General features: G+C 34.3%; 1 protein-coding gene across 1 annotated transcript in view; it reads left to right on the forward strand.

Moving 5' to 3' along the window:
* Positions 1 to 24,588, forward strand: part of ROCK1 (Rho associated coiled-coil containing protein kinase 1) — a 147,998-nt gene that overhangs the window by 68,816 nt on the left and 54,594 nt on the right. The window contains exons 9-12 of the mRNA XM_007448612.1: positions 3,982 to 4,073; positions 15,192 to 15,351; positions 19,766 to 19,826; positions 23,393 to 23,481. Coding sequence (XP_007448674.1) covers positions 3,982 to 4,073; positions 15,192 to 15,351; positions 19,766 to 19,826; positions 23,393 to 23,481 — 402 coding nt within the window. The remainder of the gene's footprint in view (positions 1 to 3,981; positions 4,074 to 15,191; positions 15,352 to 19,765; positions 19,827 to 23,392; positions 23,482 to 24,588) is intronic.

A 24,588-nucleotide genomic window follows, 5' to 3' on the forward strand; every position in this document is an offset into this window, starting at 1 on the left:
ACATATATCCCCATATCTCCTCCGTCTTGCATCTCCTCCCATCCTCCCTATCCCACCCCTCTAGGTGGTCACAAAGCACCCAGCTGATCTCCCTATGCTATGCAGCTGCTTCCCACTAGCTGTGTTTTACATTTGGTAGTGTATATATATACATGCCACTCTCTCACTTTGTCCCAGCTTACCCTTCCCCCGCCCCACGTCCTCAAGTCCATTCTCTATGTCTGCGTTTTTATTCCTGTCCTGCCCCTAGGTTCTTCAGAACCATTTTTTTCTTTTAGATTCCTTATATATGTGTTAGCATATGATATTTGTTTTTCTCTTTCTGACTTAACTTCACTCTGTATGATAGACTCTAGGTCCATCCACCTCACTACAAATAACTCGATTTTGTTTCTTTTTATGGCTGAGTAATATTCTATTGTATATATGTGTCACATCTTCTTTATCCATTCACCTGTCAGCGGACAATTAGGTTGCTTCCATGTCCTATCTATTGTAAATAGAGCTGCAGTGAACGTTGTGGTACATGACTCTTTTTGAATTATGGTTTTCTCAGGGTATATGCCCAGTAGTGGGATTGTTGGGTCATATGGTAGTTCTATTTTTAGTTTTTTAAGGAACCTCTATACTGTTCTCCATAGTGGCTGTATCAGGTTACATTCCCACCAACAGTGCAAGAGGGTTCCCTTTTCTCCATACACTCTCCAGCATTTATTGTTTGTAGACTTTTTGATGATGGCCATTCTGACTGGTGTGAGGTGATACCTCATTGTAGTTTTGATTTGCATTTCTCTAGTGATTAGTGATGTTGAGCATCCTTTCATGTGTTTGTTGGCAGTCTGTATACCTTCTTTGGAGAAATGTCTATTTAGGTGTTCTGCCTATTTTTGGATTGGGTTGATTTTTTTTTTTTTTTGATATTGAGCTACATGAGCTGCTTGTATATTTTGGAGATTAATTCTTTGTCAGTGGCTTCGTTTACAAATATTTTCTTCCATTCTGAGGGTTGTCTTTTCATCTTGTTTATGTTTTCTTTTGCTGTGCAAAAGCTTTTAAGTTTCATTAGGTCCTATTTGTTTATTTTTGTTTTCATTTCCATTTCTCTAGGTGGTGGGTCAAAAAGGATCTTGCTGTGATTTATGTCATAGAGTGTTCTACCTATGTTTTACTCAAAGAGTTTTATAGTGTCTGGCCTTACACTTAGGTCTTTAATCCATTTTGAGTTTATTTTTGTGTATGGTGTTAAGGAGTGTTCTAATTTCATTCTTTTACATGTAGCTGTCCAGTTTTCCCAGCACCACCTATTGAAGAGGCTGTCTTTTCTCCATTGTATATTCTTTCCTCCTTTATCAAAAATAAGGTGACCATATGTGCGTGGGTTTATCTCTGGGCTTTCTATCCTCTTCCATTGATCTGTATTTCTGTTTTTGTGCCAGTACCATACTGTCTTGATTACTGTAGCTTTGTAGTTTAGTCTGAAGTCCAGGCACCTGATTACTCCAGCTCTGTTTTTCTTTCTCAAGATTGCTTTGGCTGTTTGGGGTCTTTTGTGTTTCCATACAAATTGTGAAATTTTTTGTTCTGGTTCTGTGAAAAATGCCATTGGTAGTTTCATAGGGCTTGCACTGAATCTGTAGATTGCTTTGGGTAGTATAGTCATTTTCACAGTGTTGATTCTTCCAATCCAAGAACATGGTATATCTCTCCATCTGTTTGTATCATCTATACTTTCTTTCATCAGTGTCTTATAGTTTTCTGCATACAGTTCTTCTCTCTCCTTAGGTAGGTTTATTCCTAGGTATTTTGTTCTTTTTGTTGCAATGGTAAATGGGAGTGTTTCCTTAATTTCTCTTTCAGAATTTTCATTATTAGTGTATAGGAATGCATTAATGTGCATTAATTAATGTATTCTGTGCATTAATTTTGTATCTTGCTACTTTACCAAATTCATTGATTAGTTCTACTAGTTTTCTGGTAGTATCTTTAGGATTCTCTGTGTATAGTATCATGTCATCTGCAAACAGTGACAGTTTTACTTTTTCTTTTCCGATTTAGATTCCTTTTATTTCTTTTTCTTCTCTGATTGCTGTGGCCAAAACTTCCAAAACTATGTAGAATAATAGTGGTGAGAGTGGGCAACCCTGTCTTGTTCCTGATCTAGTGGAAATGGTTTCAGTTTTTCACCATTGAGAATGATGTTGGCTGTGGGTTTGTTATATATGGCCTTTATTATGTTGAGATAAGTTCCCTCTATGCCTACTTTCTGGAGGGTTTTTATCATAAATGGGTATTGAATTTTGTCAAAAGCTTTTTCTGCACCTATTGAGATGATCATATGGTTTTTCTCCTTCAATTTGTAAATAGGTTTATCACATTGACTGGTTTGCGTATATTGAAGAATCCTTGCATTCCTGGGATAAACCCCACATGATCATGCTGTATGATCCTTTTAATGTGCTGTTGGATTCTGTTTGCTAGTATTTTGTTGAGGATTTTTGCATCTATGTTCATCAGTGATATTGGCCAGTAGTTTTCTTTTTTTGTGACATTGTCTGATTTTGTTATCACGGTGATGGTGGCCTCTTAGAATGAGTTTGGGAGTGTTCCTCCCTCTGCTATATTTTGGAAGAGTTTGAGAAGGATAGGTGTTAGCTTTTCTCTAAATGTTTGATAGAATTCGCCTGTGAAGCCATCTGGTCCTGGGCTTTTGTTTGTTGGAAGATTTTTAATCACAGTTTCAATTTTCAGTGCTTGTGATTGGTCTGTTTATATTTTCTGTTTCTTCCTGGTTCAGCTTCGGAAGGTTGTGCTAAGATGGTTTTCTAAGAATTTGTCCATTTTTTCCAGGTTTTCCATTTTATTGGCATATAGTTGCTTGTAGTAATCTCTCATGATCCTTTGGATTTCTGCAGTGTCAGTTGTTACTTCTCCTTTTTCATATCTAATTCTATTGATTTGAGTCTTCTCCCTTTTTTTCTTGATGAGTCTGGCTAATGGTTTATCAATTTTGTTTATCTTCTCAAAGAACCTGCTTTTAGTTTTATTGATCTTTGCTATTGTTTCCTTCATTTCTTTTTCATTTATTTCTCATCTGATCTTTATGATTTCTTTCCTTCTGCTAACTTTGGGGTTTTCTTGTTCTTCTTTCTCTCATTGCTTTAGGTGTAAGTTTAGGTTGTTTATTTGAGATGTTTTTTGTTTCTTGAGGTAGGATTGTATTGCTAGAAACTTCCCTCTTAGAACTGCTTTTGCTGCATCCCATAGGTTTTGGGTCGTTGTGTTTTCATTGTCATTTGTTTTTAGATATTTTTTGATTTCCTCTTTGATTAAAGCAGTTTATCTTTCAACTCATGAAAAGAATTGGGATTTTTGTTGTTTATAAGTACTCTACTAAAACAAAAGGTGCCAAGTTCCCCTTTGCAATTCAGCTAACAGCGCATTTTAAAATGCTTTTTTTCTATGCCTATTGAAGAGGCCAAGGATCAGTAGCTTGTCCCATTAAAGCTCTCAGTTTTGTTGTAGGGTCAAGAATTAGTTGTCATTGGTTTTTTGTTGGTTGGTCAGAAATATTTAATAGAGAATAAAATGGAAATTTTATATTTAGAACATCTTTTGGAGTTTTTGTTAGCTCCTGGTGTGAAGTTGTTAGTTCAAAAATGTATTAACTTTACCACTATTAAAAAACCTATGAAGAAAATTAATTTTGGTAATGAAGCAAGGTGATGGATATTTGTTGTCAGTAGAAAAGCCATGGAGTATCAATAAATCTGTTTTTTGTGTGTATTTTTTCTTTAGAAAAAATTCTTTAATACTCTCAGTATTAAAGAATTATGCTGACAATATAATTTCAAGGTGACATAAAATCGTATTTAACATCCTGCACAGATTTAGCATTATGCCCACAAATAAATATGAACAGGTTATAGTGTCAATATAATATCTTAAATGATTAATGAGTTTTCTCCTTCTCTTTCTTTTCAGAGAGGTGAGATTAGGGCGCAATGGTGTAGAAGAAATCAAACGACATCTCTTCTTCAAAAATGATCAGTGGGCTTGGGAAACACTCCGCGACAGTAAGTTATTTTCTCTTGCACATTACAGTGACTATTTGAAAGTAGTTGTGGTAAATAGTCTTTTGGAACTGCCTTCCTAACATATGTATATATCTGATGAAAATCCAGACTATACAAATATTATATAAGTATTGTCCTAACCTAGTTAAAGAGAGAATATTTGATAATATTAGGAAAATTATACTGCTCCTTCTCTGATGTCCCATTCAGTATATCAAGATGAAGTATTATGTACATGTAATGGAGTTGGGCTCAGCAGGCATAATGTGATATTTGATCTTTGTTGATTGCTGTCTGTTTAGATTTTAGTATCTCTTTGTAGAGGAAGTCAATAATTAAGAGGTAATATTTCTTGTGAAAAAAAGTTATTCTCTTGTTTTTACTAAAACCTAAAATATAAGGAGGTTCTATTGCAGTTTAATTTGTGTGAGGTTATAAGAAATTATGGTACGCTTGGTTCAATCAGACTTGCAGCTTGAAATCCAGAAATAAAAAATTGTAGTGTGCAAAAAGTTAATTTTCAGTCAGTTTAGAATATTCCCTATTTTAAAAAGAGTTAAAATTACGATGATTCGCAGAAAACTTTGCTTAACGTAGTTGAATCAAAGTCATAATGGCACCAAAGGTTCCCACAATCTTTGTGTATTTGGGAGGCCAAGAATTCATCTTTCCCTTGCTGAAGTCTCAGGAATTGTTTCCCTTTTCACTTAGCAGAGGAAGGATAGTGTATACCAGCCCCTAACTTCCTGCTGTAGCAACAGCAATGATCGTAATAAAATGAACTCAGCTGTTTTAGAAACAGATACAAATTAGTTATTCCTCTTAAGATCTGCCTATCTAGTTGAGATTGCGTGAGATGATTCCTTCAGGGGAGAAAAATCTTTCTAATTTTGAAGAAATAGATCCTGTAGCTTTGCCTATATTAGTGAAGTATCCTTGTTAAATATTTTAAAAGAAACTATTATATGGTCTTCAGGTACAGTACATACATTCTACTAAGCTATAAAATTGACTAAGAAGGGAAAAGGGTAAATAAGAAATTCTGGAAATTAAGAAATTACACTGCTACAGAGAATGACACTGAATGACCTGCTATCTGGAGAAGCTACAGGAGCAGGCTCACTGTGGGAGAATTTATTAACAGTTAGGTATACACTGGAAAATGAGAAACTTCCTCTTCCTCATAAGTAAATGTGACATGATTATTGTCTTCACATTTCAAGAGAAACTGTTGCAAGACAGAGATGAGTAGAGTGAGATGATTGCATTGAAAAATTATGTTTTTATTCGAGTTATGCTTTTAGTAAAGTTTCAGAAGGCTGAAAACATACAGATATGATTGTAAATTGAGGAAAATTTAAAAGAGGACTGAAGAAAATACCGAGTATCTTTTCTGTCGCTTCTTTTTTCAGAGTAAAGCAATGCATAAACAACTACAGAATAGCCATACGATAAATCATTCTAAAAAAGTAGGGAAGACATATGTGTATTGAAAATTGATATTAATTAGGAGAGGAGGCAACCTAGTCAGCAAACATTATTGAACACCTACTATATACTGAGCAATACTCTATTTCAGACATTAGGAAAACAAACCAGCAAAAGTTCTTTACCTTGTGGAGCTCATAGTCTAGTGGAACTGTGGCATCCAAATCAGTGGCATTTTTGATATTGTTATACCTCCTTAATATAACTGTTTATGTTTATGGAAAAAGTAAGTAAAATGAATTAAGTCATTGATTTAAGTCAAATGAACTTTATATTTAAAGAATTTCTATAAATAAGTAGTTTTATTAGTAGTATTGTTATCATTTCTGTATCTTTTTAAGATCTATATTGTTATCTATGGTTTTGCTACAGTCTGCTTAGAGTTAACGTACTTAAAATTTCGAGAGCTTTTTCTAATCCTGATAGCTCCTATTTTGTGCTTACTGTAAAAAAAGAAAGAAAAGTCAGTCTGTAGAACTTATTGTTCTCTTCTTCCCTTTCCTTCTTCCTACCCTTCTTTACTTCCCACCCCTAAAATACCAAGAATACTTTTATTCTGAACTGAACTCTCTGACCTGCCAAGTTTTAAAAAATTATATAACAGTTATAATTCTTTTTAATTTTTTTTGCCTCTTCAATATTCTTTGGCAAAATTTCTTACTGTTTTGCAAATAATAGTTCTTTTGGTAGTTTTACCACTTATATGTCTGCAAGTTATAATGGCAGTCTTCACCATCTGTTCCTTGGCTGTGTGGGAGCAGGGTACAAAATAGCTTGATTTTTTGGGCAGAATTTCCATGAGCTTCCTGATCTTATTTACTCTTAATTTAGAGACACAAAGTATTAAGATTGTAAAATTATTTTTTCCACGCATTTGGGATAGAATTAAAGAAATGACAGGCGATTAAAGATAAAAGAAATGAAAAGACCTAAATGGCTTGCTAGAGGTCATACTGCTAGCAAATGACAATGTCAGGACTCAGGTTAAGTCTGTTTGACTCTAGCATCTTTGATCTTGTGAAATGCCATGTATCATTTAAAGATTTCCACTATTCAGTATTATACAGACTAGAAACGTAGGGAATTGACACTTTTTGGCAGTTAAATTTTAGGAAAAACAAAATGATAACAATTATTACATATAATAACATAATAAATAATACTGTGTTAAATATAATATGTGGTTACTTGTAAAACACTTTGCCATTCATGATCTCACTTCAGCTAAGATATTACCAGTACTACTTAATCCACCTTTAGCTGATGGGTGACACTTAAGATGGTAACAGTGGTAACTGTCAGATCATGTGGTGAGTTCTCAGTTTAGTTAAAAACAAACACAATTAATTATATGTACATATATACTAGTTTAGGTTCTGTGGTTCCACTGAGTCTGGTGTCCTCTCTTAGAATTTTACATTCTCATGAGAGAGATCATCAGTGTAGGCTTCATAGATAAAGAATTTAGGAGCTAGCCAGTTTTAGGGGCTTAGGAGTTTAGACTTCCTCAGCATTATATTGGGTTCTTTTTTAACAAATAAACTTTAAGAAAGAGTATCTCTTTATTTTCAAGGATATATATCATAAAATTTACCATTTTAATCATTTTTAAGTGCCCAGTTCAGTAGCATTAAGCACCTTCAGATTGCTGTGTAATCACACCACCAACCATCTCCAGAAGTTTTTCATCACCCCAAATTTAATCTCTGTAACACATGAACCATATGTCTCCATTCTCCCCTTACCCCAACCCCCCAGTAACCACTATTCTACCTTTTTTCTCTATGAATTTGACTGTTCTGGCTACCTCAAATAAGTAGATTCACACAATCTTTGTCTTTTTGAGATTGACATTTCACTTAGCATGTCTTCAAGGTTCATCCATGTCATAGTATGCATCAGAATTTCATTCCATTTTCAGGCTGAATAATATTCCATGTATGTATATACCACTTTTTTTTTTAATCCATTCATCTATTGACTGATACTCAGAATGCTTGTCCTTTTAGCTATTGTGAGTAATGCTTCTCTGGTCATTGATATACAAATGTCTGTTGGAGTCATTGCTTTCCATTCTTTTGAGTTAATTTTTGTATATAGTGTAAGATAAGAGTCCAACTTCATTCTTTTGCATGTAGTTATCCAGTTTTCCCAGCACCATTTGTTGAAAAGACTGTCCTTTTTTCCTTAAATGGTCTTGGTACCCTTGTCAAAAAACATTTGACCGTATAAATACAAGGGTTTATCTCTGAGCTCTCTATTGTATTTCATTGATCTATATATGTCTGTCTTTATGCCACTGTTTTGATTGTGGTAGCTTTGTAGTAGGCTTTGAAATAAGAAAGTGTGACTTTTCTAACTTTGTTCTTCTTTTTCCAAGATTGTTTTGATTACAGGCATGCCTCACTTTATTGTGCTTTTACAGATATTGCAGTTATTTGTAAATTTAAGGTTTATGGCAACCCTGTGTGGTCATATGATGGTCAGCATTTTTTAGCAATAAAATTAAGGTCTTAATTTTAAATTAAGGTTTTAATTTTAATATTTTAAAAAACATAATGCTATTGCACACTTAATAGGCTACAGTATAGTGTTAACATTTTTACACACTGGGAAGCCAAAAATTTTGTGTGACTTGCTTTATTGCTCTAATTTCTTTTTTGCTGTGGTCTGGAACTGAACTCACAATATCTCCGATTTATGCCTGTAGTTGGGATCCCTTGAGATTCCATATGAACTTTAGAATGGGTTTTTCCATTCCTACAAAAAAGGACAGTGGAATTTTTGTAACAATTATGTTGAATGTGTTTCCAATTTGGCTGCCTTTTATTTTATTTTATTGCCTATTTGCTCTGATTATAACTTCCAGTACATAGTTGAATAGCTGTAGTAAAATTGGGCATCCTTCCTTGTCTTGTTCCTGATCATAGGGGGAAGGCTTTCAGTCTTTCCCCATTGTATATGATGTTGGCTATGGGTTTTTCATTAATGTCCTTTATTACGTTCAGGAAGTTCTCTTCTGTGCCTTGTTGACTGATTGTTTTTGTCATGAAAGGGTGTTGGATTTTGTAAAACGCCATTTCTGTGTTATTTGAAATGATCATGTGGGGTTTTTTCCTTCGTTCTGTTGATGTGTTGTGTTACACTGATTGACTTTCATGCGGTGAGCCACCCTGGAATATATCCCATTTGATCATAGTTTATAACCCTTTTAATATGCTGCTACATTCAATTTGCTAGTATTTTGTTGAAGATTTTTGCATCTGGGGATATTGGTTTGTGTTTTTTTTTTTTTCTTGTGGTGTCTTGGTTGGCTTTGGTGTCAGAGTAATTCTGGCCTCATGGGATGAATTTGGAAATGTTTATCCTCTTCTGTTTTTTGGAAGATTGTGAGGACTGGCATTAATTCTTTATATGTTTGGTAGAATTCAATTGTGAAATCATCTTGTCTTGGACTTTTTTCTTTGTTAGGACATTTTTTATTACTGATTAAATCTCTTACTGTAGGTTTATTCAAATTTTCTTTTTCAAATAAGTTTTGATAGTTTGTGTGTTTCTAGGAATTTGTCATTTCATCTAGGTTATCTAATATGTTGGTGTACAATTGCTCATGGTTTTTAGTTTTATCCTTTTTATTTGTAGAAGGTTGATAGTTATGTCCCCACTTTCATTTCTGATTTTAGTTATTCCTGTGTCTTCTCTTTTTTTCTTGGTTTAGTAAAAGATTTGCCAGTTTGATTGATCTTTTTAAAGAACCAATTATTTGTTAATATTCACTATTTATTTTCTATTATATATTTTGCTTACCTGAATTTTAATCTTTATTATTTCTTTCCTTCCTCTAGCTTTGGGCTTGGTTTGCTTTTCTTTTTCTAGTTTCTTAGGGTGTCAGTCTGGGTTGTTGAATTGACATCTTTCTTTTTTTATAATATAGGCATTTACAACTAAACTTTTCCCCTAAGTACTGCTTTCACTGAATCCCATGAGTTTTGGTATGTTGTTTTCATTTTCTTTCATCTCAGAGCATTTTCTCTAGTCTCTTTTTTAGTTTCTTCTGTGACTCATTGTTTAAGAGAACACTGTTTAATTTTCCACATACTTGTGAAACTTCTAATTTTCCTTCTGTTATTGACTTCTTGTTTCATTCCGTTGTGGTTGGAGAAAATACTTCGCAGAATTTCAGTCTCTTTAAATGTATTAAGTTGTCTTTTGAACTAGCATATAGTCTGTCCTGGAGAAGTCCCATGTGCGCTTGAGAAAAATGTGTATTCTGCTGTTGGTCTTGGATTGTGCTTAGTATATCTGTTACATCTATTTGGTTTATGGTGTTATTCAAGTCCTCTATTTTCTTATTCATCTTCTGTTTAGATTTTTTGTCCACTATTGAAAGTGGATTATTGAGGACTCTATTAGAACTGTTTCTTTTATGTCATATATATATATATATATATATATATATATATTTGGAGCTGTGTTGTTATATGCATATATGTTTATCATTGTTGTATCTTCTTGATGAATTGACTGACCCTTTTATCAATATCATCAGTATGCAATGTCTTCATCTCACACTGGTCAGAATGGCTGTTTTCAAAAAAGTCTACAAATAACAAATGCTGGAGAGGGTATGGAGAAAAAGGAACCCTCCTACACTGTTGATGGGAATGTAAATTGGTGCAGCCACTATGAAGAACAGTATGGAGGTTCCTTAAAAAACTAAAAATAGAGCTACCCTATGATCCCAGCAATCCCACTCCTGGGCATATATCCAGGGAAAACTCTAATTCAAAAAGATACATGCACCCCAGTGTTCATTGTAGCACTATTTACAGTAGCCAAGGCATGGAAGCAACCTAAGTGTCCATCAACAGATGAATGGATAAAGAAGATGTGTATATATACAATGGAATATTACTCAGCTATAAAAAAAGAATGAAATAATGCCTTTTGCAGCAACATGGATAGACCTAGAGATTATCATACTAAGTGAAGTAAGCCAGACAAAGACAAATATATGATATTGCTTATATATAGAATCTAAAAATTTTAAATGATACAAATGTACATATATACAAAACAGAAATAAATCCACAGACATAGAAAGCAAACTTATGGTTACCAAAGGGTAAAGATGGGGGAGGGATAAATTAGGAGTTTGGGATTAACATATATACACTACTGTATATAAAATAGATAACCAACAAGGACCTACTGTATAGCACAGGGAACTATACACTCAATATTTTGTAATAACCTATAATAGAAAAGAATCTAAAAAAGTATATATATACATATAAAACTGAATCACTTTGCTGTACACCTGAAACTAATACAGCATTGTAAGTCAACTATACTTCAGTAAAAATATATGTATACAATGTCTTTATTTTAACCATTTTTGACTTAAAGTCTGTTTTGTCTGGTGTTAGTATAGCTACCTCAGCTCTTTTATCTGTAGAATATCTTTTTCCATCCTTTTAACCTGTTTATGTCTGTGAATCTAAAGTGAGTCTCTGTACAGCACATATAATTGGATCAATTTTTAATCCATTTTTCCAATCTCTACCTTTTAATCAGTGAGTTTTAATTCATTTAAATGTAAAGTGAATACAGAAAGACTTCTGTCATTGTCCTATTTGTTTTCTGTCTTATTTTTTCTTTTTGTTCCTCAATTATATTATTGCCTTCTTTTGTTTAATAGATTACCTTTTCTGGTTGAATGTTTTGATTCCCCCTTCATTTCTTTTTTTGCATATTATTTAGTCATTTTCTTATAGTGACTATGCTGACCATTGCATTTAACACCCTAACTTGATACAATCTAGGTTGAACTGATACAGTTTACTGTCAGTAGCAATAAAAACTGCTCCTATACAAATCCATTCCCTCCCTTTAGTGTTATTGTCACAAATTACATCTTTATATATTGTGTGCTTATTAACATAGATTTATAATTGTTTTGTGCATTTGTCTTTTAAGTCATATGTGGGGAGGAGTAGAGTTACAAAACAAAATTACAATAAAGTTGGGTTTTACATTTACCTATGTAGTTATCTTTACTGGTGTTCTTTATTTCTTCATAAGGCTTCAAGATAGTGTCTAGTATCCTTTCATTTCAACCTGGAAGACTCCCTTTAAAAACATTTCTTATAGGACAGGTTAACTAGTAGCAGACTCTCAGCTTTTCTTTACTTGGGGATCTCTTAATTTCTTCTTCATTTTTGAAGAACAATTTTGCCAGTTATAGAATTCTTAGTTGAGAGTTGTTTTCTTTCAGCACTTTATTAGTATTATTTTTTTGGCTTGCGCTGCACAGTGTGCAGGATCCTAGTTCCCCGACCAGGGATTGAACCCATGCCCCCTTCAGTGGAAGCATGAAACCTTAACCACTGGACTGCCAGGGAATTCCCTCAGCACTTTAAATGTCATTCCACTACATTCTGGCCTTAAAAGTTTCTGCTTAGAAATTGGCTGTTAATCTTATTGAGGATCCATTGTATGTGATGAGTTGCTTCTCTGTTGTTGCTTTCAATATTCTCTCTGTCTTTGTCTTTTAAAGTTTATTATAATGTGTCCTGGTGTGCATCTGAGTTCTTACTTGGAGTTCATTGAGCTTCTTGGATGTATAGATATATATATTCCATTAAATTTGGTCATTTTCAGCGATTATTTCTTTAAATATTCTTTCTGCCCCTTTCTATCCTTTCCTGGGACTCCTGTAATGTGTATGTTGGTCTACTTTATGGTGTCCCAGAAGCCCCTTAGGTTCCATTCACTACTTCTTTCTGTTCCTCATACTTGATAATTTCAGTTGTCCTATCTTTGAGTTCGCCAGTTCTTCTGCCTGCTCAGATCTGTTGTTGAACCTCTCTAGCGCATTTTTAGTTTCAGCTTTTGTACGTTTCAGTGCCAGAATTTACATTTGGTTCTTTTTTCTTTCTTTTTATTAATATATTCTATTTGTTAAGGTATCATACTCCTGGTTTCCTTTCGTTCTTTGTCCTTGGTTTCCTTTAGCTGTTTGAGCATGTTTAAGACATTTAAAGTCTTTGTTTTGTAAAACCAATGTCTGGGTTTCCCCAGTGAGGTTTTCTGTTGTTTTCTTTATTCCCTGTAAGTGGGCCATACTTTTCCTGTTTTTTTTTTTTTTACATGCTTTGTAATTTTTTGTTGTGAACTGGACATATTGAACACTAATGTTGTGACTCTGGAAATCAGAATTCCCTCCTTGTAGAGTTTGCAAGCAACAGCTTGTTGTGGGCTTCAGTCATCCGTTTGTTTAGTGACTTTTTGGAACTATTCTTATGAAGTCTGTATTCCTTGTGTATGTTCATTTAAGTCCCCTTTCCATTATCTCAGCAGTCAGCCAGTGACAGACATCTCCTTAAATGCCACAATTTAGCACCCTCTTTCTTCATTGAACGTTTCCTGGCTTGTTGTAAGTTTTTTCTTAGATTTCAGAGTTCCAAAAATGTTTTTCCTGATAGTTTTGTGTGCTTAATGGTTAGTTACTTCAATGGAAGGGCAGCTTCTTAGAGCTCCCTCTTCTGCCATTTTTGGTGACATCAGTTGGATTCTTTTTTATGGAACATGATTCCTATATTACCAGTTATTTATTGAAAGGTAAATTTTTTATAAATGGAACACTCTATATATTGATGGTAATTCAGTAAAGCTAAATTTATCCTTTATTTATTAGTTTTGGCATGATTATATGGTATTATGTAAAGCCTAAACATCTTAATTTAGAAGCAGAAATCATTACTTTTATAATTCTCCCAGGATTTCTCATACTTGCATCCCATACTTGTCTCATTTTAAAACTACTCTGATTTGGTATGTCATCTATAAAAAGACTAGGTCCATCTGAAACAGCAAGAGAAAATGCACCAAAACTTGCTCTGCTTCCTTTTAAAATCTATCTTATATGATAATTTTAAAGCAGGATTTCTCAGCCTCAACACTAGACCAGAGAAATCTTTCCCGTATCTGTTGTCCTGAACATTGTAGGATGTTTAGCAGTATCCCTGGTCTCTACCCACCAGATGTCAGTAGCATCCCTCCCCCAGTTATGACAACAAAAAAATGCTGAATATCCCCGAGGGGCCAAAACTGTCCCTGATTGAGAACCACTGTTTTAAGGTAAAATTTGTGCCAAGACCATGTACTTCACAAGGAACGACAACCCTTTTTTCCCCTCGTTTTACAAATTAGTCAATTAAGATCAGGAAGCTAGAATCATCTAGTTGGGCAGTTCTCTTGGCCATTAAGGAAAGAAAATGGTGGAAAAGCTCTTTTCTCATTCGCTGTTAGTACTACAGCTTCTTTTGGTTAAATGTGTTGTTTCATTCCCAAATTTATCTGATAGTTCACTGTATCTGAGATGCACAACAATAGTTATTTCTTGCCTGGAATACCCAGACGATTCAATAGAACCGTGATTCCTTTATATAAGAAATTAAGATTGTAAAATCAGGTCAGTTAGTTTTTGTTTGTTTACACTTCTTTATCTTTTTCTCTAAAGGAACATGAGATGATTGTATCAAAAATAATTATTGAATATTTTGATGATAAAATTTCAGTGATGTTTTATTATACTCCTGTATCTTTAAAAAACTTTTTTCCTGAAATTTATTTTTAGGTGTACTTTCTATAGCGTATTTAAGCTCCAAAAGAAGATTAGTAGTACTAGTTTCATATGATATTTTCTTCTGTGTCATGAAGATTTGTGTTACCACATACAGTTTTATGTTATTAAGTATGTGTGGGTCTTGCTCCCAATCAAGTTTAAAACTCTTGAAGATTCTGTGTTAAGGTTTTATATCCCTGCTCTCTTTTCCAAATAGCCATTTCATAAATAGTTCACTGAGTTGTCCCTTAATCACTTAATTTAGGGAAGGCATCTAGTCTGAAAATATAATTCAAAATACTTTGCTCCAATTCAGTATTTTATAATAACCTATAATGGAAAGGAATCTGGAAAAAACAAAAATACACATCTATATACATATATATGTGTATACACATACATATAACCGAATCACTTAGCTATACACCTGAAACTAACACAGTATTGTAAATCAACTTCAATTAAAAAAAAAATACTTTGCTCTTATAGAGATATTGAGTGGGGGGGGGAGGGGAGTACTGATCATCTAGATTTTAGATGAGTAAAAATATTTCAGTAACAAATTATTATACCCAGGACCACTAAGAAGTAACTTTGATTTCTAGTTTGCTGTAGAACAGATTAACAAGCAAAATACTGCATTTGAAACTAATCAACTTTGAGTACAATTTGTCATGCTGTAGTTTCTGAAAAGTCTTTTCTGTAGTCCTAACTGCTTTTGCACATCTTATACTACAATGTATTTTTAAACCTTAATAATACTTGACTTGTAATATTCAAATTAAACTGGAGGTATAGATGATAATTATAGGTGACTTTGAAGATAATTGGTTCACGAATTACATAATTAATGATCAATACCTGTTGATTAATAATCCTAATAAAGCTTACTGGAATAGGGTTCAACCCATTTGGAATTTGTGGTTCACAAGTTATTTGTATGTAGGAAGTCATTTGTAGTTGGTACAGAATCATTGCTTCAATTTTGTTTCTGTTTTTAGCTGTTGCGCCAGTTGTACCTGATTTAAGTAGTGACATTGACACAAGTAACTTTGATGACTTGGAAGAAGATAAAGGAGATGAAGAAACATTCCCTATACCTAAAGCTTTTGTTGGCAATCAGCTACCCTTTGTAGGGTTTACATATTATAGCAATCGTAGGTAAGTATGCTACACATTGATATTTGGGGTAAGTACTGACTTTGTTGTAGTCATGTTATTTTCTTAGGGATATCTAAAAATCACTTTAAGAACATTTAAAGTAGATTTGGCCTTCCCTGGTGGCGCAGTGGTTGGGAGTCTGCCTGCCGATGCAGGGGACACGGGTTCGTGCCCCAGTCCGGGAAGATCCCACATGCCACGGAGCGGCTGGGCCCGTGAGCCATGGCCGCTGAGCCTGTGCGTCCGGAGCCTGTGCTCCACAACAGGAGAGACCACAACAGTGAGAGGCCCGCGTACTGCAAAAAGTAAATAAATAAATAAGAAATAAAGTAGATTTAATGGTATATAAAGAGATATATTAATATGCCACTTTTCAACAATGCATTAGATTTCTCATTTCATATTTAATATCTTTCAGACTCATCCATGCTCAGGATATTGTTTTTCAGAAATTCTTTGCTGAATGATACCCTATATATCTTCAAGTTACAACAATTAATAGGTCAAGAAATTCTCTTACTACTGATATTTTGGTTAATCGTGTTATCCGAAGAGTTCTGGTTTTATAATACATTTTGGAACAACATACAGTTTTCTAGCATTATCATCACTATATTGATGTTACGAAAGGCCTATAATTTTCAGTTCTTCAAAAATTAAGTGATTCCTCCCTAAAACTACTAAATGAATTATGTTTTACTTCATGTAAGACCTTGTGATCTTGGGCAAATAACTTTCATCTTTTTATGCCTCCATTTCCTCAAAAATAGGGATGACGGGGATAATAATAACAATACGTGTCTCAGGGTTGTTATAAGGGTTAAGTAAATCAAAACACAGTAAAACACTTAGAACAATGCTTTGCATGGAGTAAGCACTCAATGTTAGTTACTTTTATCATTAGTATGAGCTAATATTAGTTTTAGTCTTTTCTCATGGACTTCAGATACAAGTTAAACATTTAACATTATTTTCATATGCTGGACATTCATTCATTCATTCAACAGACATGTTTGACAACCTACTCTTTGTCAGGTATATACTAAGCACCAAGGTGCAGGGAGAAGGATTAATAAGATATAATTATCTTCTTTTGAGATGCTCATATCCTAGTGAGGAAATGGATAAGTTGTACAGTGTGGGTTGGCAAGTACTACACGACAGAACTCTAAACAAAATACCATACCAATATATAAAAGTGAACTATATGCACCATTAACTGGGTATGTTAAATCTGCTTGATAAATTTATTTTAAAATATGTATCTCTAATCAAATAATACTCCATTAGAATGGTATTAGATATTTGAATTGCTTGCAGTAATGATTAAATTTGAGGTTATTATAGCTAACCTTTTAAAGTGAAGCATCTTGTTATTTTAGTCAAAATTTTTTTTGAGGGTAATTCAGTTCAAGTTTAGAAAACAGGAATTCAATGTAGTCTTGCTTTATGAAATTTCTCCAATAATCCAACTGTAAGACAATAATTTTGTTCTTTAGATGTTAGAATACTTTTGTTGTATCACCAAGTAGGTAGTACTTGAGTTTTGACCCCTAGAAAAGAGCAATATTTTAATCCTTCTTCCCTCCCTAATACTCCATGAGTATTATATTGGAGCTTTTTTTTTTTTTTTGCGGTACGCGGGCCTCTCACTGCTGTGGCCTCTCCCATTGCGGAGCACAGGCTCGGGACGCGCAGGCTTAGCGGCCATGGCTCACGGGCCCAGGCGCTCCACAGCATGTGGGATCTTCCCGGACTGGGGCATGAACCCGTGTCCCCTGCATCGGCAGGTGGACTCTCAACCACTGCGCCACCAGGGAAGCCCTGGAGCTATTTTATATTGAAATACACAGAGAACCTTCAAAGTGGTGTGTTTGCTGCATCATCCTTTCTTTTTTTTCTTCTTCTTTTAAAAAAAATTATATATATATATATATTTAAGTTTTTAATTTAAAAAATTTTATTTTGGCTGCACTGGGTCTTAGTTGCAGCATGTGGGATCTTCATTGTGGCATGCAGGCTTCTTAGTTGCGGCATGCGAATTCTTAGTTGCGACATGCATGTGGGATCTAGTTCCCTGACCAGGGATCAAACCCTGGCCCCCTGCATTGGGAGCACGGAGTCTTACCCACTGGACCACCAGGGAAGTCACTAAATTTTATATTTTTATCAGTTATTCTCTGGCTTGGTTTCTGAAACACTCAAGATGTTGATATAAACACCCACCCACCCCCCCAGTGTTTCTGGATTTTCTGTAATAGAGTTCAGCAGTTAATTACTTTTTCTGCACAAAAGTAATTAATTTCTCTGCACAAAGGTACTCTTGAATTAAATAAGCATTATATATATATATATATATATATATTCATAATACTATTGATCCATTGTCATACACTAGATTATGTTCCATGAGTTTTCCTTGTATTCATGTGTTTCATATCCCAAGCTAATTTCTGAATTTCTTAAAAGTAGAAATTGTAGTCTGTTCTTAAATATCACCACCTTATTGAGTAATATAGTGTTTAGTAATTGTTTCTTACATGTTTGGTTGGAGGTATGTTTGCTCTTAATAAAGAAAGAATCAGCAAAATATTAATTAGCCTTACTGTAATATGTAAGTATAATTTTGAATTGCATGAAATTAAAGACTTCTGAAATTCTTACTTCTGAAATCCAAACATACAAGGACAGAGATCTTTACTGTTGACGTATAGCTGAATTATAAACATTTTAAAAACAGCCTTAATCTTTTAGCTATATTCCTAATAATCTAACACCTCTTTCATAAAAAGTTTACCTAAATGACCAGATTCTATATAAAAGCAACAATATAATATGAAAAAGAACCTTGAAATGAAAAAAAGATAAGAAGTGGAAGAATGAATGGATGTGTACATTGGTATCCTTACATTTCCAGGACTGTATTCAGAGAACTTTATGTTACTAACTTTGCAGAAGGCTAAACATCAACTTTACTTATATAGCATATTATATTTAGAAGATAAATTAGAGATCAAGTAGTCTGATCTGTCTAATTCAGATTCTACTGGTGTAGAATCTGTATGCTTTTATTTATATCACATAATGCAGAATCTCACACTGAATTTCTGAGGCACTTTATAGTCAATGGAATTAAATTGCACTATATCTAGAAGTTGTCATTTGTTATATGGGACCTTTTCTTTACAAACCTGCTACATAGCCCTTGTTATTGTCTCCTGAATATTTGATTCTGTGGTTGATCTGAATAATTTTCCAAGAGAAACATGGGAAATGACATATTTTCCTGCTGTTTCTTTTAGAGCACTGCTATATATGTTTCATGGTACTTAAAGTACACTTGATTATCTTCTGTTTTTCACTATAAATTAATTATTTCTAGTGTGTTAACAACTGCCTCAAACAGCTGTGAAGTATACTGTAGCTATTTGATCTCTTTTTGAGGGAGCTCTACTGGTTAACCAAGGTGGTAACTGTAGTGGTGGCGTAGATGTAGTAATAGTGTTAGTCATAGGATGGTAAAGGAAGTAGCAGAAGTATCTTACCTTTACCTAACATTTGATTGTGTAGAAAAAATTTTTATATGATCTGTTTATATCTGTTTGGTAATCTGATAAGATGTCTAAAGAAGACCTCTAAAGATCACTGATATCTTGTATTTGTATGTAATTCTAACTTTATATTGAATTTAACAAACTCTGCAAGGCTTAGAGTCACAGAAGATTAGCAGGACATCTTCAGAACTTTGGTTCTGTTATTTCAGCCACTTACACAAAAACTCTTAACTTTTTTGCCCAGAAAAGCAATATAATTCTTTTTGGCCATCCCGCACAGCTTACGGGACCTCAGTTCCCCAACCAGGGGTTGAACCTGGGCCACGGCAGTGAAAGCGCTGAATCCTAACCACTGGACTGCCAGGGAACTCCCCGGCAATATCATTCTTGACTGAAGGATAATTGGGGGCAGTGGGGAGGAATTGTGCACGTGTCTGTAGAAGTCAACAATTCCTTATTCCTGATTCTAAATCCAAAAGCTCTAAAAACTAAAAGTTTTTTAGTGATTTGTTTGGTGGCAAAACCTGCCATAACCTGCTCTCATGGCCAAAAACCTAATCTGAACTAAGTTGAGACTATTTTATGGTTTTTATTTATTCTCTTTGGCATGAATATTCATATATTTTGCTGCAGGAATATTAAGGTATATGATTACAGAGTGCTGCTTCAGACCTAACTGGGGGTTTTATTTAATATATGTATCATTTCTGTGTTATGTTTCTAAAATAAAGAATTAAGAACCTGCACTCAATTTTTAAGAGCAGAGCAAGTACAAAAGATAGGCATATAGTATTTGTTACTGGTTGTTACTAGATATTAAAGAGTTTTTTGTTTTCTTTTTAAAACTATTTTCTTCCTAGATACTTATCTTCAGCAAATCCTAATGAAAACAGAACTAGCTCTAATGTGGATAAAAGCTTGGTAGGTATTTTCTTATTGTTATTATTTTAAAAGTTGTTTTGTGGATAATGTATTTTGTATGCATGATACTAAGTAAATATGCATTGCTTCAGAAAATGTAGTTAGTGATTTTAAATTTTTATAGCACTTTTTATCTACTGTTTCCTCTCCTGTTTGATTTCTTTCCTGAATATCAAATGGGATATTATATGTGGAGGCAGTTAGTAAACTATACATTGCTACACAGATTGACAGAGGTGGTCTTTTTAATCTTTGGAATTAAGGAATTTATGATAAATCAGTGTATCAGTAAGAGTCTTGACAGGGAAACAGATGGCACATTCAAAAGATTTAAATGAGAGTTTTTTTGTGTGTGTGTGCTAAAATTTACATAACACAAAATTTACCATTTTACCATTTTTATGTGTACGGTTCAATGACATTAAGCACCCTCACGTTGTTGTGCAGTCATCACCACCATCATCTCCAGAACTTTTTCTTCATCCCAGACTAAAATTTTGTGCCCATTAAAGCCTGCATTCCACTCTCCCTTCAACCCCTATTAACTATTATCCTTACTTTCTGTCTATATGAATTTGACTATTCTAGGTACCTCATGTAAGTGAAATCACACAGTATTTGACTTTTTGTGATTGGCTTATTTTTCTTAATGTCCTTAAGGCTCAGGCATGTTGTAGCATGTATCAGAATTGCATTCCTTTTTAAGGCTTAATATATTCTGTTATATGCATATACCACATTTTGTTTATTTATTAAGCGAAGAGAGTTTAATGAAGGGACTATTAATGGTGCTATGCGTAGGATCAAGGGGAGCAATAAATAAAGAGAGCTAAAGCAGCCATTGATTGACAGCAGTGGGAAGCCATTTCCCTTAGTCTGAAGGGGCAAGGAGAGACAAATCTTGTTACCACAGCTCAGAGAGAATGCATAGAATCATGAAAGAGGAGCATAGAACATAGAGCACTGCCAGAGCCCTGGTAAGGCAAGAAGAGTGTGGGGAGAATGGATATTTCATTTCTCCCAACTGACTTTCATCTGGTGTCTCCTGAATGCTGAAACCAAGCTTAAAATCATAGGACAGCAGAGCCCAGTTAATGTAGTCTGTAAATTTGAAGGCAAAGAAGGTCAGAGGATGGGTCTTCAAGGCTGGAAGGGAGAGATGGCAAATGGAGAATAACCAGTACAGTGAGCATCTTCTAATTTGACCACTGAAAAGTGAATTCCTGTAGGAAGTGAATATTAGAGACATGAGTTCTTTTTATTGTTAGAACAGCTCATGTTCATGAGATAGGATTAAAATTTTTTTTCCCCGCTTACATTGAGAAGGTCCTTTTGGGTTAACCAGGACTTTTCTTAAATATACCAGAAATAATTATCTGGCCATCCTTATTCTTTGAGCTCTTTGTGTTCTATAGCCTCCATATTTGTAACTGAGATGAGGTGTAGGCAGCAATCATTTTTAAAAGCTGACAGAATTCTTCTTTCTCCTTCATATATTTACTCTTAAATGTGAGAGAACATATGGTGGGAAGGGAAAGTGAGAAAAAGGGGAATGAACTATGCGAGTACTGGTTAGCTGTTATGGCCATTTTTCTCTTTTAAATTCTCATCCCAGTAGAGCTATTTGCCAAATTATATAGCTAATAGGGGCTCAGAAATCTTCAAAATTAAAGCACATTTGACCTGGAGATGGTGACAATAAGGAGCTGCTATAACCCCACTCTGACTGTATTACTTATCTGTAAGTTTAGAGCTACATTAGGACTTAAAAAATAATTCAGTGGAATCCTGTTTTCTTTGGGCTGATCTTGTTCAATGGTGACTGCCATAAGGTTCTGTCAGTGGCTTTTATCTTTTGCTCTGGTTAAGACACAGGGGAAGAAGAAAACGCTTGCGTGCCTACTATTTCTGTTAACCTAGAACTAAGTACAAAAATCAACTAATTTAATTTTCAACTCTTCCCTGAAAGCCTTCTAGCAGAGATGCTAGTGAACAACTTTGCAGTTGCCAAATATGATGAATATTTTTCATTCCGTATCTTATTTTTCTTTTTGCTGCATTTGACACTGACCAGTCCTTCCTCCTTGGAACTTTAAGAACTTTCATGTTCTCATTATTTCCTTCTTTTTCTCTTTCTACCTCTGGATTTTATTTTCAGTCCTCTTTGCAGGATCTCCTCCCTTTCTCTCTCCCCCCAACCCCATAATTATTAAATGTTTCTCAAGATAGTTCTGATCTTGGCTCTCTGCTCATTTTCTGTAGTTAATCTCATTGTATCTAGCTTGCTCCTCTGAACTCCATACGCGAATCTTTTCTCTCTCTGCCTGGACTTCTCTTCCTGCCCATCTTTCAGACACTTGAACTTAGGCCAAAGCCTAACTCACACTTCTCCTCTCTCCATCCCCTCACCAGCAGGTCTTTTTGTGTCACCCATCTTTTGTAATGCTACTCTGTTCTTATTTCTAATCAGTTGCTGGGTTATAAATTCTGCCTTTTGACTGACACAGTTATCCATTTCCTCTTCATTTTTACAGCTTCTGCCTTATATCAGACCTATATACTCTTTTTGCCTGAACTGTCTATTAATTGGTCGTTTAGTCTAGAATTTCTCTGCTCTCTAATCTGTTCACCTTATTACCGAAGTGATGTTTCTAAAATGCCAATACTCTCATTTCCCCTTTTAAAGTGTTTATAGGTTAAAGTGCCCAACTCCTTTTCTGCATACAAGGATCATAGTCCTACTTGCCCTTTCAGATTTTATGTGATTCGCCCTGTTATGTTCTTTGCTCTGCCTAGACTTGATTTCTTCCCATTTTCCAATCATATTTTCTTTCTCTCTACTTTTGGACTCATTCATTTTAGCTAAAATGCATTCCTTCTTTCACTTCCTCTGCTTGGTAAATACCTCTCTTCTTACAGGTCTCATCTCAAACATTCCATCTTCAAGGCAGAATTAGATGTGACCTCTTCTCTTCTTCAGTACACCTTATATATAATTTTATTAGTATTATAATATTTTGTGTATATGTCTGGGTTATTGTAGGTTCTTTTCACCCTCCTATTCCCCTGTGCCCCACTATCGAACTATATTAGCTTTATGAGAACGGGGACCAAATCTTTTTAATTTTTGTGTTATTAATGCCTACCACAGCACCTGACATATTAGTAGGTGTTGGAAAAAAATGCTTGTTAAATGAATAATAAAGGGCTTCCCTGGTGGCACAGTGGTTGAGAGTCCGCCTGCTGATGCAGGGGACATGGGTTCGTGCCCTGGTCCGGGAAGATCCCACATGCCGCAGAGCGGCTGGGCCCATGAGCCATGGTCGCTGAGCCTGCGCATCCAGAGCCTGTGCTCCGCCACGGGAGAGGCCACAACAGTGAGAGACCCGCATACCACAAAAAAAAAAAAAAATTAATAACAAAAATTTCAGATAGAAAGGAAAAAGGTAAGATTGGATCAGATAATTCCCTTGTAAACAGGTATAAAATGGTAATATAAACTTGCTATTTTAAAATTCTCTATGAATATTCTTACTAGAATAAGTTTTTGTTGTTTTTAATTAAAGCAGGAAAATTTGCAAAAAACAATTTATAAGCTGGAAGAACAGTTGCATAATGAAATGCAATTAAAAGATGAAATGGAGCAGAAGTGCAGGTGAGAATATACTTTATGTTTTTCACATTAAAAGTTGTATAGCAAATGCTGATTTTAAAACTTGTACTCTATAAACCCTTGAAAGTAGATGGAAGTAAGGCAGAGATGTAAAGATTGCTATTGATATGCATTCAGTGAAGAATATTCACTTAATGCCTGGTTTATTGATTTTCTCTCCCATTTTAATGAGCTGACAGAAAGGGAAAATTAGTTTACATTAAATAAGAAGCGTTCTGAAATGTAGCTGTTTTTGAAGATTAAAATTCACTAAATTTTTGGTGCAGACACTCTTTTAATTTCTACTATGATTCACTATAGCAGTATTTTTTTCAGAATTTTTTTCCTATGAGTCTAAATTTAATAAGAGTGTATATATTTATGAAAATATAAAATGATCAAGATAATTTAAAATAACCTAGCATAATGCTTAGTTACTTATTAATTACAAACAATAACACTTTATTATATTGTTAGTAGATAGTATTGAATAAATGAAAAACAGGTAACAGATTAAGTATTCAAAAAAATGAAATTGAGAAAATTGGCAATTTTGTGAGTGGGGGAGAGAAAACAAGTAAACTGCTCACTACCTACAGTTCCTTATAGATTAAATAGCTAAGCATCTTATATAAGCTTTTTTTAGAAAAGCACTTTAAGGAAATAATTAACTGAGCCCAGTATTTGGAAGGAATTTCTAGGTATAAAACATAGAAATAAGGAGAGGAAATGGATAGATATTATTACATAAATGTTGAGCAGTTTCTACAGTTAAAATTAAAAGGCAAATGACAAATCAGTGGTAGTGGTGGTGGTAGGGATCAATTTAAGGAGGAAATAAGAGTGGCCAGAGTGGCCAATAATCATACAAAAATGGGTGTGTGTGTGGTGGGGGGGTGGCCTGAGATGAAATTCGGAAGGTCGACAGAATCTAGATCTTAAAACACTCTGTCTTTGAAAAGCTAAGAAATTTGGGATTCATCCTAAGGGTGATGAAAAAACATTAAAAGTTATTAAACTTAAAAGTAAAACAAAAGATCAAATTTGCTTTTAAAAAAAAACTCCCTGGTTAATTACATAGCATTTGACATTTATTCACCTAAATGAGAA

This window comes from Lipotes vexillifer, unplaced genomic scaffold, assembly GCF_000442215.2.
Source record: "Lipotes vexillifer unplaced genomic scaffold, Lipotes_vexillifer_v1.1 scaffold168, whole genome shotgun sequence".
In the NCBI taxonomy this organism is placed as follows: Eukaryota; Metazoa; Chordata; class Mammalia; order Artiodactyla; family Lipotidae; genus Lipotes; species Lipotes vexillifer.